Raw genomic sequence first — 15,001 nt, 5'->3', positions numbered from 1 at the left:
TTAAAGTGTAAAGATTCCTAAAAATATACAATATTTACAAGGTAAATTTTTATTTAAATAAAATCTTAACGAATCTAGTTCGCAGACATATATAATACAAACAATTTTTGACAGTACTTTTATTTATTGAATTAACATATTTTTTTCAAGTTGAACCGTTCCACAGAGTTCTGTAAAAATTAAGTACTATAAGAAAAGGTAAGAAGACAAAGTAGATGACAATGTATATTTACTAAAGTAAAAGCTGTATTATTTAAAATTATACAACTAATTATGGATACACTATAAGTTTAAAAATCTGACTGTTTTAGTGCCTTATTATTTTAGGTCTATTGGTTTACTCCATTTTAACAATTTATACAGTCGGATTAAATTAGTATATTTTCTATCTTTTAATTGTTTCAATCTTTGGTAGTTAGAGTTTTTATTTTAGGTAATGCTTATGTTTATGCTTTGTCTTCTATTATTTTTATAGAAATCCGTTGAAATGTGTGATCTTTTTTAACTCAAAATAACTTTAAATAGTTGTGTTTTAGTTGTAAAAAATGTGTTTTTTAGCTTATTTATTTATTGTTTGTATCAATACTTTATAAAAATTTAGTTTTCTTAAAATAGTTAATCAACATAAAACTAATCAAGTGCGTTTTGGGATTTTTTTTTCAAAATTGAGCCCTTATAAACTATGTTCTATTTAACTTTACTATTTTCAAAATTTCACTTTTTTCTTAGATTACAAACTAGGCACCTAAAATGAAATTTAAATAACTAAAACATTCACAAAAATTGGTTTAAGCCATATTAAAATTCTAGCAGTGATTTTATCAGTTTACTTGTTTATATAATTCTCGATTCAACTTTTGTTGCAGAGTTGCATATTGTGTTTATATGAATTTATTACGTCAAAAAATCTATGTGTGGAACACTCTATAAAACAATGCCAATACACATTTTTGACTACAACTTAAGTCTAATGACGACTTTGATTAAAATCTTTGAGTTGATCTGTGCAAGATCGATACACATCGTAATTTCTTTAATAGAAGGTAATAAAAAAAAGTTTTTAATATTTTTTTCTGCAAAAAAGTGTCTTAAAACTAATTAATTACCATTATTTTTTTCTACTTGCTTAGCATCTTAGTATAATCATTACTTTATTTTGTAAAACTTTTCATTAATAAACTTTCCTTTTCCATTTTAAGGTACTTCACCTATCATGAACAAAAAAAAAACAACTTTAATTTAAAAAAATGAATTAACTTTCATAAAACTATATAAAACTTATAATATAAGATGTAATCTTAAAAGGCGTTAAATCCTGGAGATCCTGATAAACTAAGCTTATCGGAATATATACCACAGATGTTTTTGTGTCAAAACTTTATTCCAACTAACAGCATTTCACTGCTCTAAATTAATTGAAGTTAAGATCTATGGAATCTCAAAAGAGATTTTTTGAGACTTCATAAATCTGTTCTTAAATTTATTTTAGAGCAGTGAAACGCCATTAGTCGGAATGAAGTTTTGACACAAAAGCATCTGTGGTAACTTATAATATATTATTTTTAAGGTAATAAAAAGATCAAGTTTTATAAATAGTTGGTACCAGTTTGATTTATAATTTTAACTGTTAATGTTTTTCGGCTTCAAGTATTATAAAAGTTAGTTACATTGAAGTTTTGCCAAGTTTTGTTTTACTTAAAGTCAAAAATTTGGATATTTTACTTAAAAATTTAGACTTAAGTAGATTTCAAAAGAAGAATCTTCATTCATGTCTTATATTTGAATAAAATTTTTGGTTCAGATATAGTATAAAGTTTCTTAAACATAAGATAAATTTTATTCTTGTATTTTAATCTCCTTTTGCTATGATTTGACATGTAAAAACAACCATATTATATTATATAGTTACATTACTATAATTAGAATATTTTGAAAAATAAAATAATGTTGTTCACCCTTGTATCAAATGCACATAAAGTGATATTTGATAATTATCTAAACTAAAAATTGCCTTTTGCAGCTTTAGATTATGTAGGGTTCCAATAATATTTATTTAAATATTTAACACTTTCTCTAATTTAAAAGCTCTAATGGGCAAAAAGATACTTACTGTTTTCTAGAACATAGTATTTTACTTGAATTTGAGTTTTCTGATGCAAACTTATAGACTTTCATTACCTATTATTTGAAAAAATCAATACAATGTATCTTTTAAGTTTTTTATGCTAAAAACCTTTAGCTTAGCTGTTTTGAAGATTTGTATTTATATGGTTACTAGAAATCTTATTGTAGAATTATAAAAACAAGAAAAAACACGCATTTATTGTCATTAAAAATACTGAAGTAAAATTAATTCTTAATTATAGTTTTTTGTATATATTAAGACTAGACTGAAAAGGTTGAAACAAAATATGCTCAAGACATAGAGATAGACTTAGTTTTTAATGAAATAGTCCCTATTTTGTCTTTTCAGTTGTGATTTTTAGTATTAGTACCTATTGAAACCGTTAACTGTCATTTATTATCTTAAAAGTTGGTGTATCTTGAAAAAATACAGTAAAATGCACTTTGTAGCTTGTTAATAAATAAACTACTAGTTGTTTAAAATATAGTTTATTCCCCCTCCCCCCCATTGCATTACAAAGTTTCAAACTTTTTTAGATAAGTAGAATTAATTTAACAAAGTTGTTTTGATTTTAAAATGGGAATTAGTAAGTTAATGAAAGCAATGCTCAAACGTATAAATAAAGTTAAAAAGGATAAAAAATAAAAAATAAACAGTTTTTAATTGCAATAAATGTTAAGTTGATACATTTCTACATTTCAAGTCTTCTAATACCCATAATATTATAAATTAAAAAAATAAGCTTTTTAAAATCTACATATAAAAACACAAATATTTTTTTATTATACTTATAATTTTTATGCAATGCTTTGTAGCTAGTTTTTTCTTCTACTGTTAAGTTTTTTATTACGTATATATTTTGAATAGTTTGGTTTTAGCACTAGTTTTAAAAAAGAAATTTAAACATAAGTCACTCATTTTCAAAAGGCTTGTTAATTGATTTTGTTTAGCGCATCTACTGATAATATTATGGTGTAAATTTAGTTATAAATAATAGTTTTGAAATGTCTAGCTAAAAATAGTTAAGTCATAAAGTATATAACTCCTTTTAAAAGGTATGAATTAGAATTGAGTTATATAAAGCTATTTTAAAGTAATTTATAAGACAAAATTGCTAAAACTAAAAAATTTAAGAAAGTAGAATATTTTTACCTGAAACTAAATTAAATAAAAAGCACATTACAAAATACCACAAAAAACAACAACAATAATAATAAAAACACGCTATTTATAAATTTTTAAGTTGTAAAAATCTCTTTGTTTGCAAATTTTTGGCTTGCAAATTCTAATAAACAAAAGTTCTAGAACTGAGAGATGGTAGGTGTTTCTCTCTCTTGATAGAATTTTGAACCTACTATCCAGGTAGTTCTCAGCACAAACAGGGTTGTTGAGGAGGTGCTCGTGGATAGATAACTGTTCACCTTTAGGCTTCAAGTTGTCATTAAAAATAAATCTTTTTAGCTTTTTTTGTGACATGCTGCTCTTGTCTGAGGTGGAAACGTAGAGATGTTCAACCTACATAGTCATTTCCGCAATAACATTTAGTTATGTATACTACATTACTCAAATCATGGGTAGGTGTGGCATCTTTCACAATTCCGTTAAGCGGGTGGTTGGTGTTGTACACAACACAAAATTCTATTAAAGGTGGGTTTTATAGCTAATAAAGCTTGCTTAGCCAGTCTTATTGAGTTTTCACCCATATAAGGAAGGCGGTGGTAGACTGGGCAAGGATGTTGGCCAAAAGAGGGTAAGCAATTCATTTTAGACTGAGTTGCCTTAATTGTATTCTTGATGACTGTTTTAAGGTACCCTAATGAGAGAAAAAAATTGTAAATGTTATCAAATTCTAGATCCAAACAGTCGGCCCAGCAAGTTTTAATAGCTCTGTTGGTTATGCATTGTATAATCTTCAATTTTTGTTTGGTGGGGCAAAACAAATTCCAGGAAATGTAGTGTGGACTAAAATTTTATTTTCTGTACACAGAAGTAGAAAAGGTGTTGTTGCTTTTTCTAGTAATGTTAATGTCTAAGAAGTGAATTTTACCAGAAACTTTTTCTTCAACAGTAAAAACTATGCATTTGTGCATCTTATTTAGCAAAGTAAAATAAATTATTGACATTGTTTTTTGAAAGGAAAATAGCAAAAAAGTCATCAACATACCTATAATAAACATGTGGCTTGCTATTATCTAATAAAAGAAGGCTATTTTCATAGCAACCAACAAAAATGTTAGCAAGAATAGTGCCTAAAAGGCTTCCCATCGCCTACTTCCTCCTTTCAATAGATCTGTTTGCAATGATATGTTGCCAACGAAGAATGTACAATATAGTTTTAATAGTCTCATGTTTCGTCAAGTTGATTGAGTTTTTTCTCAACATTTTTTATACATTTTTCTCATTACTTAAAAAATATTTATATTTAATTTGTTGTCTGTTTTGTATAATTAAAAGCTTCTGAATAGTTTAATTTAGATTATTTTATTTCTAAAGAACAGTTATTAAGTTTTACTAGCTAAAAAACTGGATTGAATGTTTTTCATACTTAATCTGATCAATCATATAAGTTTTCACCAGCGTCATTTCTATAGAAACTATCTTGGAAATCATAACAGTTTGCATGACAACCAGATGCTTAGCAACCCAACCAGGGTGGCCCAGAAATCTTGAACCTAGAATTTAACAATTTAGGCAAAAAAAAGACCTGGAATTTTTTTAAGTTTTAGTTTTTTAACAAATTTGATATAATAGAAATTATAAATGTTATCATTTTTAAAGTTTGAAAAAGTTTCATCAAGTATTTAATAAGTAATTGATAGATTATTGTTTGAATTATTTTTTAGTTAATGAATCTACTAAGTTTTTACTACAAACTAAAAGAATTTTGTCTTAAAACAATTAATATAAAAACACCACAACCATTTTTTGAAACAAACTAGTATAAATTATCTATTTATTTAAATAAGTAAATGCAGAATTAGCTATTATGTGGTGTGAAAAGAGTTATGTGTAAGGTACTTATTTCACATATAGTATTCACTTTTGCTTGGATTCATGATGCGTACCATACTTTATACAGGGTTGGCACACACTCAGGCTACTCAAATTAGTTTGAATTTTCTTTTGCAAAACTTAGGACTAGTTTAAGATGTTTTTTCTTAACCTCAGGGTCTTTGATAATACTTTTTCTTAAATGTTGTGTTTTTATTACCCTATTTATATGTTAAGGTTATTGTATTTGATTTAAACCATTTATTTCTGTTTTTGTCTATATTTAATAGTTTTTTTAAAGTTTCTCATAAATACAGTCCATCTAAGGCTCTAAATTTTTGTAATTCAGGCTTCATTTTGGTAACTCAGACTGTCTTTTGTGTCTCAAAGAATAAGAACACTATATATGTAAAGGTTTGTTCACAAAATGCGAACAAAAAAAGCTATACTTGAATAACATCTCCAGCTTCTCAATATTGGGTTTCCACAAAACCTAAAAAACCTTCAAGTTAAGAAAAAAATAAACTAGAAAAACTTTGAATTTTGAACAAAATCAATAAAATCCCGGAAAACTTTTTAAACAGTTTTATATGAAAAGTAATGCTGTTTAAATACAATACAAATATATTTATTGTAAATAGTTTTTTTTTTGTGTTGTTTAGAATTTTATTTGCTGTATAATATATTTAAAGTAGCGTAACAGTTTTTTTTTTTAATATTTTTTTACTTTTAGACCTGTTTTTTTTTTGTAAAGTTTATTTTAAACTAAAGTAGATAAAAAACTTGTAAAAAATTCATAAAGTCTATAAGAAAAATTGAAAATCTATAGCAACACTATCAATAGTTGACTTAAAATTGAAGCGAAAAACATTACTAAGCTTAAATATAAGTTAAGTAAATTTTGTTTATGTACTAAATAATTGCACTGCACAACTATCAACATGTGACACTCTGTTGATTGTCTTGTGGTTAGTCTAGTTCTTGTTGAATGCGTGCAAAAAATCATAGCTTTGTTAAAGATAGCTCAAGTATTGCTACTGGTGAATAAATTCTAAAACTAGACAGTTAATGAAATGCAAACAATATAAAATTTCAAAAAGTTAATGTTAGAACATTGATGACTTAGTTTTAAAATTTGTTAATCTTTGTTTTTGTTTTTAATTAAGCATGTAATTTTTTTTCATTATAACAGTTTTTGTCTTTTAGCACATGCATATTATATTTTTTAGTTCACAACCTATACATTAAGTACTATTTTATTACCTTCCAACTTTTGTTGAAATCATTTTATTTGGCTTTAAATTTGAAGATATATTTTAAATGCTTACTGTTATTTTTACTAAGATGTTTAATGTATGAAGCAAGTTAAAATGGTGATATAAGTTTGCTTTATCAATAATCTATGTTTTCCAGTTATTAGGCAATTGTTTTTTTAACAATTAGTAGATAACATCAACTTGTATTAGTAATATTTTATCTTTATAAACATTTTCATTAAATTAAGACATAAGGTTTTAATGTGTTTTAGTTTCTAAACGTTTATACTTATAACTAATGCTTGAGTTTTTTTATAAATCAAGGAATGTTTGCATAAAAAATATAAAAGGAAATAATTTCTTAGTAAATTTTTAAAAGTCCCTTAAATACTTGCCAAAGTTTTTTTCCTTAATAGTATTTTTCATAATTTTTTTAATAGTGTAACTATATCTTAACACTAAGTTATACTTTTAAATACTATAAAAATTATTATAAACTTTGTACAAGCTTGTCAAATAATTTATGTAAACTAAGTTCTCAGATCTCCATATGGCATCAACAAAAGTCAAAATTTGACTTACGCTGCTAATTAAATTTTTTATAAAGTTTTTAATTACTAGTAGTATGAAGTCTAAGAGTTTCAATAAAATTTTTGAGAAATGAGTTTCATTTTAAAAGTTAATTCAATCTTATAACACTTAAATATTCAACAACTTAGTTTAATGTTGTAAAGCTTGAAATATAAATAAATACCATTTAAAAAAAAACTGTTTAATGACTTCATTATTTTAATTTTGTATAACTTTGTGCAAAAGTTAATATATTTAAAGCATTTGAATAAGTTTGTAGTACTGGACATACAACAAATTTACTGTATTCATCATTAAATACAGTTTATATGATAGATAAACTTTTTAAAAAGGTTTTTTTTAATAAGTTATTATAGGTTAATATAACAAAAAATATACACTAAATTAAGAAAACGAAAACACAAGTCCAACTTACAAGTTCAAACAAAAATGTCTGATGATTTAGTATTAGGCATTGATGTTGGAACAACCTCTGTGAAATGTGTTGTTATGAAAGTGGACAAACATTCTAAAGTAAATTTTATTATATATTCTGTGTTTGACTTTAAAGGCAAATCAGTAAATACTAACATTAATAGCGTAAAAAAATGTTTTAACTGAAACATCATGTTGTATAAATAACACAACTTTTTGTGATCATATAACTTAATTTTCTGACAGGTTTTAAGCAGCTGTTCGGAAAACACTGAGGCTGGCATAAATCAGGACAAAAAAGGGTTTTTTGAACAAGATACCAAAAAAATACTGAAAGTAATAGAAGCTTGTGTTATAGAAGCTTTCAAGCCACTATCACAAGAGCAATTGCATTCAATAAATAAAATTTGTAAGTATAGAAAAATTTGCATCCAATACACAGTTGTAGTTGTTTTTTAAAGTAACAACAAGTTTTTAGCCCAAGTTTTAACAACTTTTAAAATGAGTGAGGTATAAACATTTGAATGTATTGAATACCAAAATATCTATTTTTTAGACATATATAGTTTTATTTTACAGTTTACTTACCCAAATTTACAGTTGTCAAGTTCTAGATCCTAATAAGCTTTATATTTAAATACGATTATTTAGTTTAAAACCATTTGTTTTTTGTTAATACCAAAGACTTAAAAAGATATGGTATAAAGAAATAAGTCCTCAGATAGTTTCAACGCGTTCTAATTTTTAGTATAAAAATAATTAAAATCTTTTTATACATGCTAATGTATAGTTTAGCCTATATTTTATTTCAAATATACTGGTTTAACGGTATTTTTTATTTTACACTGTTTTTATTATATATCTATTAATTACCTAGTAATGATTATTTTAATGTTGAAAGTTGCTAAGTTTGTGGTTAATTATTAGTTAATTCTTAGTTAATTAGCAATAAAGTGAACTACATGACAATCAACATCAATCCAATCAACGGGTTTTGCTCCCATTAGGACTCACCACATACATATTGAGTTGATGAACCAATATTTCTGTGTTTACGTGGTTCTGTCTGCATAATAAGTCCTGTTGAGGACAAAAACTATGTCATATAGTCGACAGTTGTGTGGTTTAGTTTAGTGCTAATCTAAAAAATTTATGGCATGATAAATACCACAAATTATAAACCCAGTATTTTCTTAGTACGAACTTGATTATTGTTTCAGGTATATGCGGGCAAATGCATGGGTGTGTTTTGTGGAATCAACCTGAGCGCAAAAGCTTTGATTTAGAAAACAACACAAGCAGCTTGATTACGTGGCAAGACCAAAGATGTGACTTGAGCTTCCTGAAAAAGTTTCCAATCAGCAAAAAGTCTGCAGTACCTTTATCCAGTGGTAATTGTTGCTGTTGAAGTACAACTTTTTGTTTAAAATACTTTGAGCATGCTTTATTTAAAACTTAATAAGTAAGTATAAATACTAGTTTCAAGTTTCTGTTTTTTTATAAAAGTTGGTTGCATTAGCTAGAAGCTTTTTAATGTTCATAAAAAGAGTTAATAATCATTTAAAATTTTGTTGTTTTGATAAAATTTGTTGAAAATTTAAATTTAAATAAAAACCAATAACTGAAATAATAAAGTAAAAACCAATAATATTTTGTTTTTTTATAATATAATGTTATATTAAATTTTAATTATAGATTTGTTTGAATTAACTAAGAATAAGTATTGTATATTTATATATAAGTATAATAAGCACAAAAAATTAGACTTTAAACTATGTAATGTTTTCATGGGAAGAATAAATGTTTTTGATAATGTTGAAACAAATTATTTTTCTTATAGGTCAAAAAATAAAACAAACATATGTCATTTATCCAAAATTAAAAAAAAAAACATTGTTTTATTTAATTAAAAAACAACCTTATAATGTTATTTATAAATTTTAACATTTCTTGCAGGTTTTGGCATAGCTTCATTGTTGTGGATGAACAAGTATGAAACTGAAAAATTAAAAGCTTTTTCGTTTGCGGGAACCATAGCCGACTATGTAGTTTACTTGTTGTGTGGAAGCCACTGCATGTCCACACAAAATGCAACAAGCTGGGGTTACTTTGACGCTGATGGTTCAAATTGGGATTTGAAAACGTAACTGTTTTTATTTATTATGTTTATCGACAATTTAAATGTGTTTAAAAAAGCTTAACTTTTTCAAGCCTGTGTACGAGTGCATACAAAAGTCTTTCAAACTTAACAAGGGTAACCAAGCATTCAAAATAAATTAAAACACTGTTAACAAATAGATTAAGTTGACAAGTCAGTATTTTTTGTTTAACCAATTATTTTTAACCCAACACAGTCTCTCCGAAGTTGGTTTTCCTGTTGAAATTCTGCCCCGAGTAGTTGAACCGGGAGTAAAAGTCGGTGAAACTGCCTACTCATGGCTGGGCATGAACCCAGGTGTTTCTGTTTATGTTGCCCTCGGTGATTTGCAATGCTCAATTCTTTCGTGTTCTCCTACAACTGATGTTGCTGGTATGTTGTTTGGTTGTTTAGACAATTTTGTTTGAGGTTTTTTTTGTTAAGGCTAATTTTACGTTATGAATTAGTGACCAATCATTTTTAATATTTATACTATTGTTTAAGTGGTATTAAACGATTGCGTACTTTGTAAACATTTACTTACAACTTAATGTATCCGGTATCTTGTTTTGTTATTGAATTGCTCAACTAACATTAATTTGTAGATTTTTTCATAGTTTTTTGAAGTCACTTTTCTATGAAAGGTTTTTTAGGTATTATTTATGCTGTGTGATTGTTTAAGTGACATTTACAGGGTTGCCACTCGGTCAGGAAAAGTCAGGAAATCAGGAAAAGTCAGGAAAAATATAAAAAAATGACAAAAGTCAGGAAAAGTCAGGAAAAAATTGGGGGTTTCGAAAAAAAGTCAGGAAAAGTCAGGAAATTTGATAAAATTTAAACAAAAGTCAGATTTTGTCAGTTTAAATTTACAAAATTCCTTGTTTTCTAAAGCCTTCAAATGGTAAAAATTAATTAAAAAGTCCTTTAAAGTCAGAAAAAAGCTCCAAAATTTTCCTAGAAATTTATAAATGCATTTAATTTTATTTCCAATGCCTTCATTTGGTATAAATTAGTAAAATATCCTTATAAAACTGCAAAAATTTTCTACTAACATATTGAACAAGTACCCTACTTGAACAAGCAGGTTTTTAAGCTTTTTAGTATTGATGATCTGTAGCAAGGACACTTCCATAGTGAGACTCTGATATATACACAAAAGTTTATCGAGCATAATTTTAGAATCAAAGTGTTTTTTCTTTAAGTAATAATTGAGTTCTTTATAACTAAGCAGTTAGTTTAGTATTTTCTGTAACAAGTTAATGTGTATACTTTACTTCTTTATAATTTTATTAAAGTTGTTTAAATTTTTAAAATAAGTTTTAAGAGAGGTATAAGCCAAGATTAAGTTTACTTATTATTTGTATTTTTTGTAGAGTAACTTAAGTTTTTAAAGTAAATAAGTGTATATCTATTTGTTACAAATTTTATACTAAATGATAAGAGGAAATACTTTATAAATGAAAGTAAAAATAAATGAGTGCCAAAAAAAAAAGAAATGAGGCCCACAAGTTGTGGCTTGATTTAGAAAAATGATTCTCTTCAACAAGTGTAGGAGCAGCAGATGGGAGCGATTTAAATAAAATGAGGCAAATGATTTTAACTGCCAAGAAAATGAAGCGGAATGCAGTTCAGATGAAAGAAACCATATCTTCATTAGATGAAGAGGTTGAAGAGTTAATAAAAATAATGGAGAAAATAAGTTTTAGTACATACATTAAAAATAAACAGTATTTGATTAAGTTCTTTATTGTTTTAATGTTTTAACTGTAAAAGTTCGTTATTGTTTTAAGGTTTGAGTTTTGAAAGTTTGCTATTAATTCAAGGTTTTAGTTGTAAAAGCTCCTTATATGTCGTTTCGTTTATTTAGATACATTTATTCTAGGAAATTCTAAAAAAATTGTGTCTTTTTTCAGACAAGCTGTGTATATAAGGTAATAATACAAGTATTTTGCTGATAGAGCTGTTTATTAAAAACATCAATCATACACAGATGGTTTAAGTGATGTACTGAAAGTTTGATGATAGAATTCAGCAAATTTTGTTGTTTTTAACCTGTATTAAAATTAGATTGAAAGCTTTATATAGTTTCAAGCAGACATGTTAAAAAGCTCTGCTTTGTTTACTCGAGCGTGAAATTACTAACTTAAAACAAACCAAAGTTTATACGCTTCATTGCTGAATTACCATAGTAACTATTAGCATTTTACCAACTCTGGTTTCAAGTGTTTGATTATGTATTTTAGAATAAGTTTAATTTAAGAGGTTGATTTAGAAAAGTCAGGAAAATTTTGGTAAAAAGTCAGGAAAAAGTCAGGAAAAGTCAGGAAATTTTTCTCAGCTTGATCAGTGGCAACCATGCATTTAAAAATTGAGTATATTTAAAAACTACTTTAATATTAAAATGCAATGAGTTAAGACTTTTTTATATGATAAATATTTCACGATTTAATAAAACTGTTTCCCAGTTATATTACAGACAAAATTTTGTCAGATTATTTAAAAGAATACATGTTTTGCTCACCCAAGTTGTTTTTATTCTTTATTTGATTGAAGTATGAAAATGTTTGTGATTTATAGATCATTGTACATTGATTTTTTCTTATAAACAACACAAATGTGTAAAAACAAAAAAACTTTTGAGCTACTGATTGAAGTAGTTAAAAGCAAAAGTGTTAGTTTGATGTTTAAAATGACTAAATAACCATGTATTACGAAATAAAAACTTAAAGTATACGATAGTAAAGTTATGTTTGAATTTTATCATTATTTTCAGTTGTTAACTTGAGTACATCTGCACAAATAAGCCAAGTTTGTGAAAGACCAGAAAAATTTCCAATTAACCAATCAGGTTGGTAATAACTTATATCTAAAAACAAACTAGCAGTTTCAAATATAGATTTATATTTTTCAATATTTATTTTTTGCCAAACGTAAACATTGAGTGATGTGAAAACACGAACAATGTATTTTTTTGTGTTAGGTTAAAACACCAATTAAACGAATAGGGTGGTAATTACATATAACTAACAACAAAATAATTCTTAAACTATTAAACTTTTTTTTTTGAAAATATTTAATTTGATGTCAAAAATATGGCATTTTTTTTCTTGCATGTCAATGTAATAAGTATAAAAAAAAACAACTAAATCAGACGAGTTCCTTCCGCCATCTTTAATATACCTGCCGTATTTTCAAAGCAAGTTCATTATGACGTCAGCATCGCTCAACGGAGGCAGCGTTTTTCAACACTTCGCAACCATGATGCTTAATTGGACCAGGAAGTTCGATCCGCACGTAACTATGGATGACGTTTACGAAAAGCTGTGCCAACCTGGTCAGGGTTAGTGTTGTTTTAAAAAGTGTATGGCAATGAAGTGTGTTTTTTAAAATTTTGAAAATATTTGATTAACGACACTGGGATTTTAATTTAATTGTGACGTTGTTTATTCGCGCTCAACGCCTGTGTTTAAGCTATATAAGTTTTTGTCTGATGTGTTCAGTTGAGTTTTTTCAATTTTAAACAATAATTCGCATTCATTAAAAGATATGTATACTTTTTTAACTTTTTGTAATTTTTATGTGTGTCTTAATCTATCAAGTTATCAAACAAAACGTCGACAAGATAATTGAACATTTTCTATCTAAAATATTTGAAGATATTCTAAGAACACATTTATTGTTGCTAATGAATGTTTTACATCTATTTACATTCTGTTTACATCTACTATTCTGTAATGATATCTAGATTACAACATTATATGGTAATAAAATACATACATTAAACATTTAAAAATGGAAATTAAGTATGCAAGCGCGACTTAAAAGCTTGAATATAAGAACTATTGATTTTGAGTTGCTTGCAAATAACCGCGCCAAATGGAGATCCACTGTACACAAAAGACTGAAAGGAAGGGAAATAAATACTTTAAGAAACCGAAGAAGAGTAGGAATTCATCACCAAAATAAATTTTACTTGTTTTTGTTTGTGTTTTATCTATTATCTGTTTTTTTTATTTATTGCATCACTGTGATTTTTTAAACTATCATTAAAATTTATTCTCTATGCACAATTACGCACAGCCGATCCCGGCTGATAGCGGGCCTTTTATTATACTTATAAGTTAGAAATAAAATTTGTTTGTGTTTATACTTAATTGAAAAAATTAACAACATACAATTTCAATCTTAAATTGTATATAAATGTTTACTAAATAAACGTGATAAAAAAAAACAAAATTTTAGCTTAAAATTATTTGATTTTTGCATTTATTTTTCCTAATACAATATTTGTTACAAAATGCTAACAGATAAAAAAAAAACCTAGTAGAACAACAAATTTTAGCCGGATCTTCAGAGATGACCATAGACGCCAGCTTGTTCGGAGAGCGCCACCATCCGGACAAAAAATCTTCAATAACAAACATCTGCTCGTCGGACCTCGACATCGAGCGCATCGCCGCCTCATTGGCCCGCTCCGTCGTCGCCAACCTCCGCGACATGTTCGGAAATCGCGACTTCGACAAGGTGATTGCTTGCGGCGGCGCTTTCAACAAAAACCCCCTGTTCAGAGAAGCGCTGAGGGGTGCATTCGAGGGGAAAAGCGTGGCGTTTGAGGGGCGGAGCGACGCGGCTTTGGGTGCAGCCATGTCGGTTTGCTTGTGATGACTCTCTGGTCAGAGAAACTTTTGCATATACTTCGGATTTTCCGTTTAACTTAGTTTGTTTTTAATGATTTAATACAAGTTGAATATTTTGCGAAAAAAAATTATTTCATTTTATTATACACTTGATATGTAACCGCTCAGTGTGAGGAAGTTTGATGTTTTTCTTTGCGGTGATTAGGTAAATATGTGTTAAATTTTTTTTTGATGTGAGTTTTTTTCCAAAAATAAACTGAATTTTTTGTTTTACGGTAACTTGTTGACCTGCAATCACATTCTTAACTTTAGTCGTAGTATTTGATATATGTTTACTTTGAAAGAATTCGTAATTTTTTTATAACTGTTTACTGCTAATTTTATTGTAATTTTGCTGTGTATTGTTTACTCATATATATGCATTATACAAACTGCTGTTTTTTGTGCTGAATAACATGTTTAACATTGATCTCTTTTACTATATAAATTTTTAGAGTTTTACTAAATTAAAATAGCAATAGGGCTAAAAACTACAACTAGAAGTTTTACAATTTTTTTTTACATAACTAAATTACATTCTATGCAAGTCATTATTTTGGGCTAAACATCAGAGGAACTTATTGAATTGTAGAGTTTATTTTTTTTACCAAGCCTTATTTTTATACGCTATGATGTTTTAAAAAACAATAAGAAGAGATCTCATTGATCTTTTTCTTTTTTAAGTTTATATTTTTATTTTACTAAATCAACTGTTTCCGCTATACTTATGTAGTTTGATATAAACATAAATAGTAATACAATATCTATACAAAGGTGACTTTCAAATCTATAGATTATTTTATTGACTTTT

General features: G+C 26.8%; 1 protein-coding gene across 1 annotated transcript; it reads left to right on the top strand.

Moving 5' to 3' along the window:
- The first annotated feature begins 7,362 nt into the window (after positions 1-7,362).
- On the top strand, positions 7,363-14,746 carry LOC145842364 (sedoheptulokinase-like). Its single transcript, XM_082949792.1, has 8 exons — positions 7,363-7,476; positions 7,624-7,786; positions 8,598-8,768; positions 9,334-9,520; positions 9,732-9,907; positions 12,288-12,362; positions 12,666-12,854; positions 13,857-14,746. The coding sequence occupies exons 1-8, from the start codon at positions 7,393-7,395 to the stop codon at positions 14,174-14,176; spliced, it is 1,365 nt and encodes a 454-aa protein (XP_082805918.1). The 5' UTR covers positions 7,363-7,392; the 3' UTR covers positions 14,177-14,746.
- Positions 14,747-15,001: the final 255 nt, after the last annotated feature.

This window comes from Thalia democratica, chromosome 8 (genome assembly GCF_965202585.1).
Source record: "Thalia democratica chromosome 8, ktThaDemo2.hap1.1, whole genome shotgun sequence".
Classification (NCBI taxonomy): Eukaryota; Metazoa; Chordata; class Thaliacea; order Salpida; family Salpidae; genus Thalia; species Thalia democratica.
Note: the sequence above shows the minus strand (reverse complement) of the source record. Positions and strands in the feature narration are given on the sequence as shown.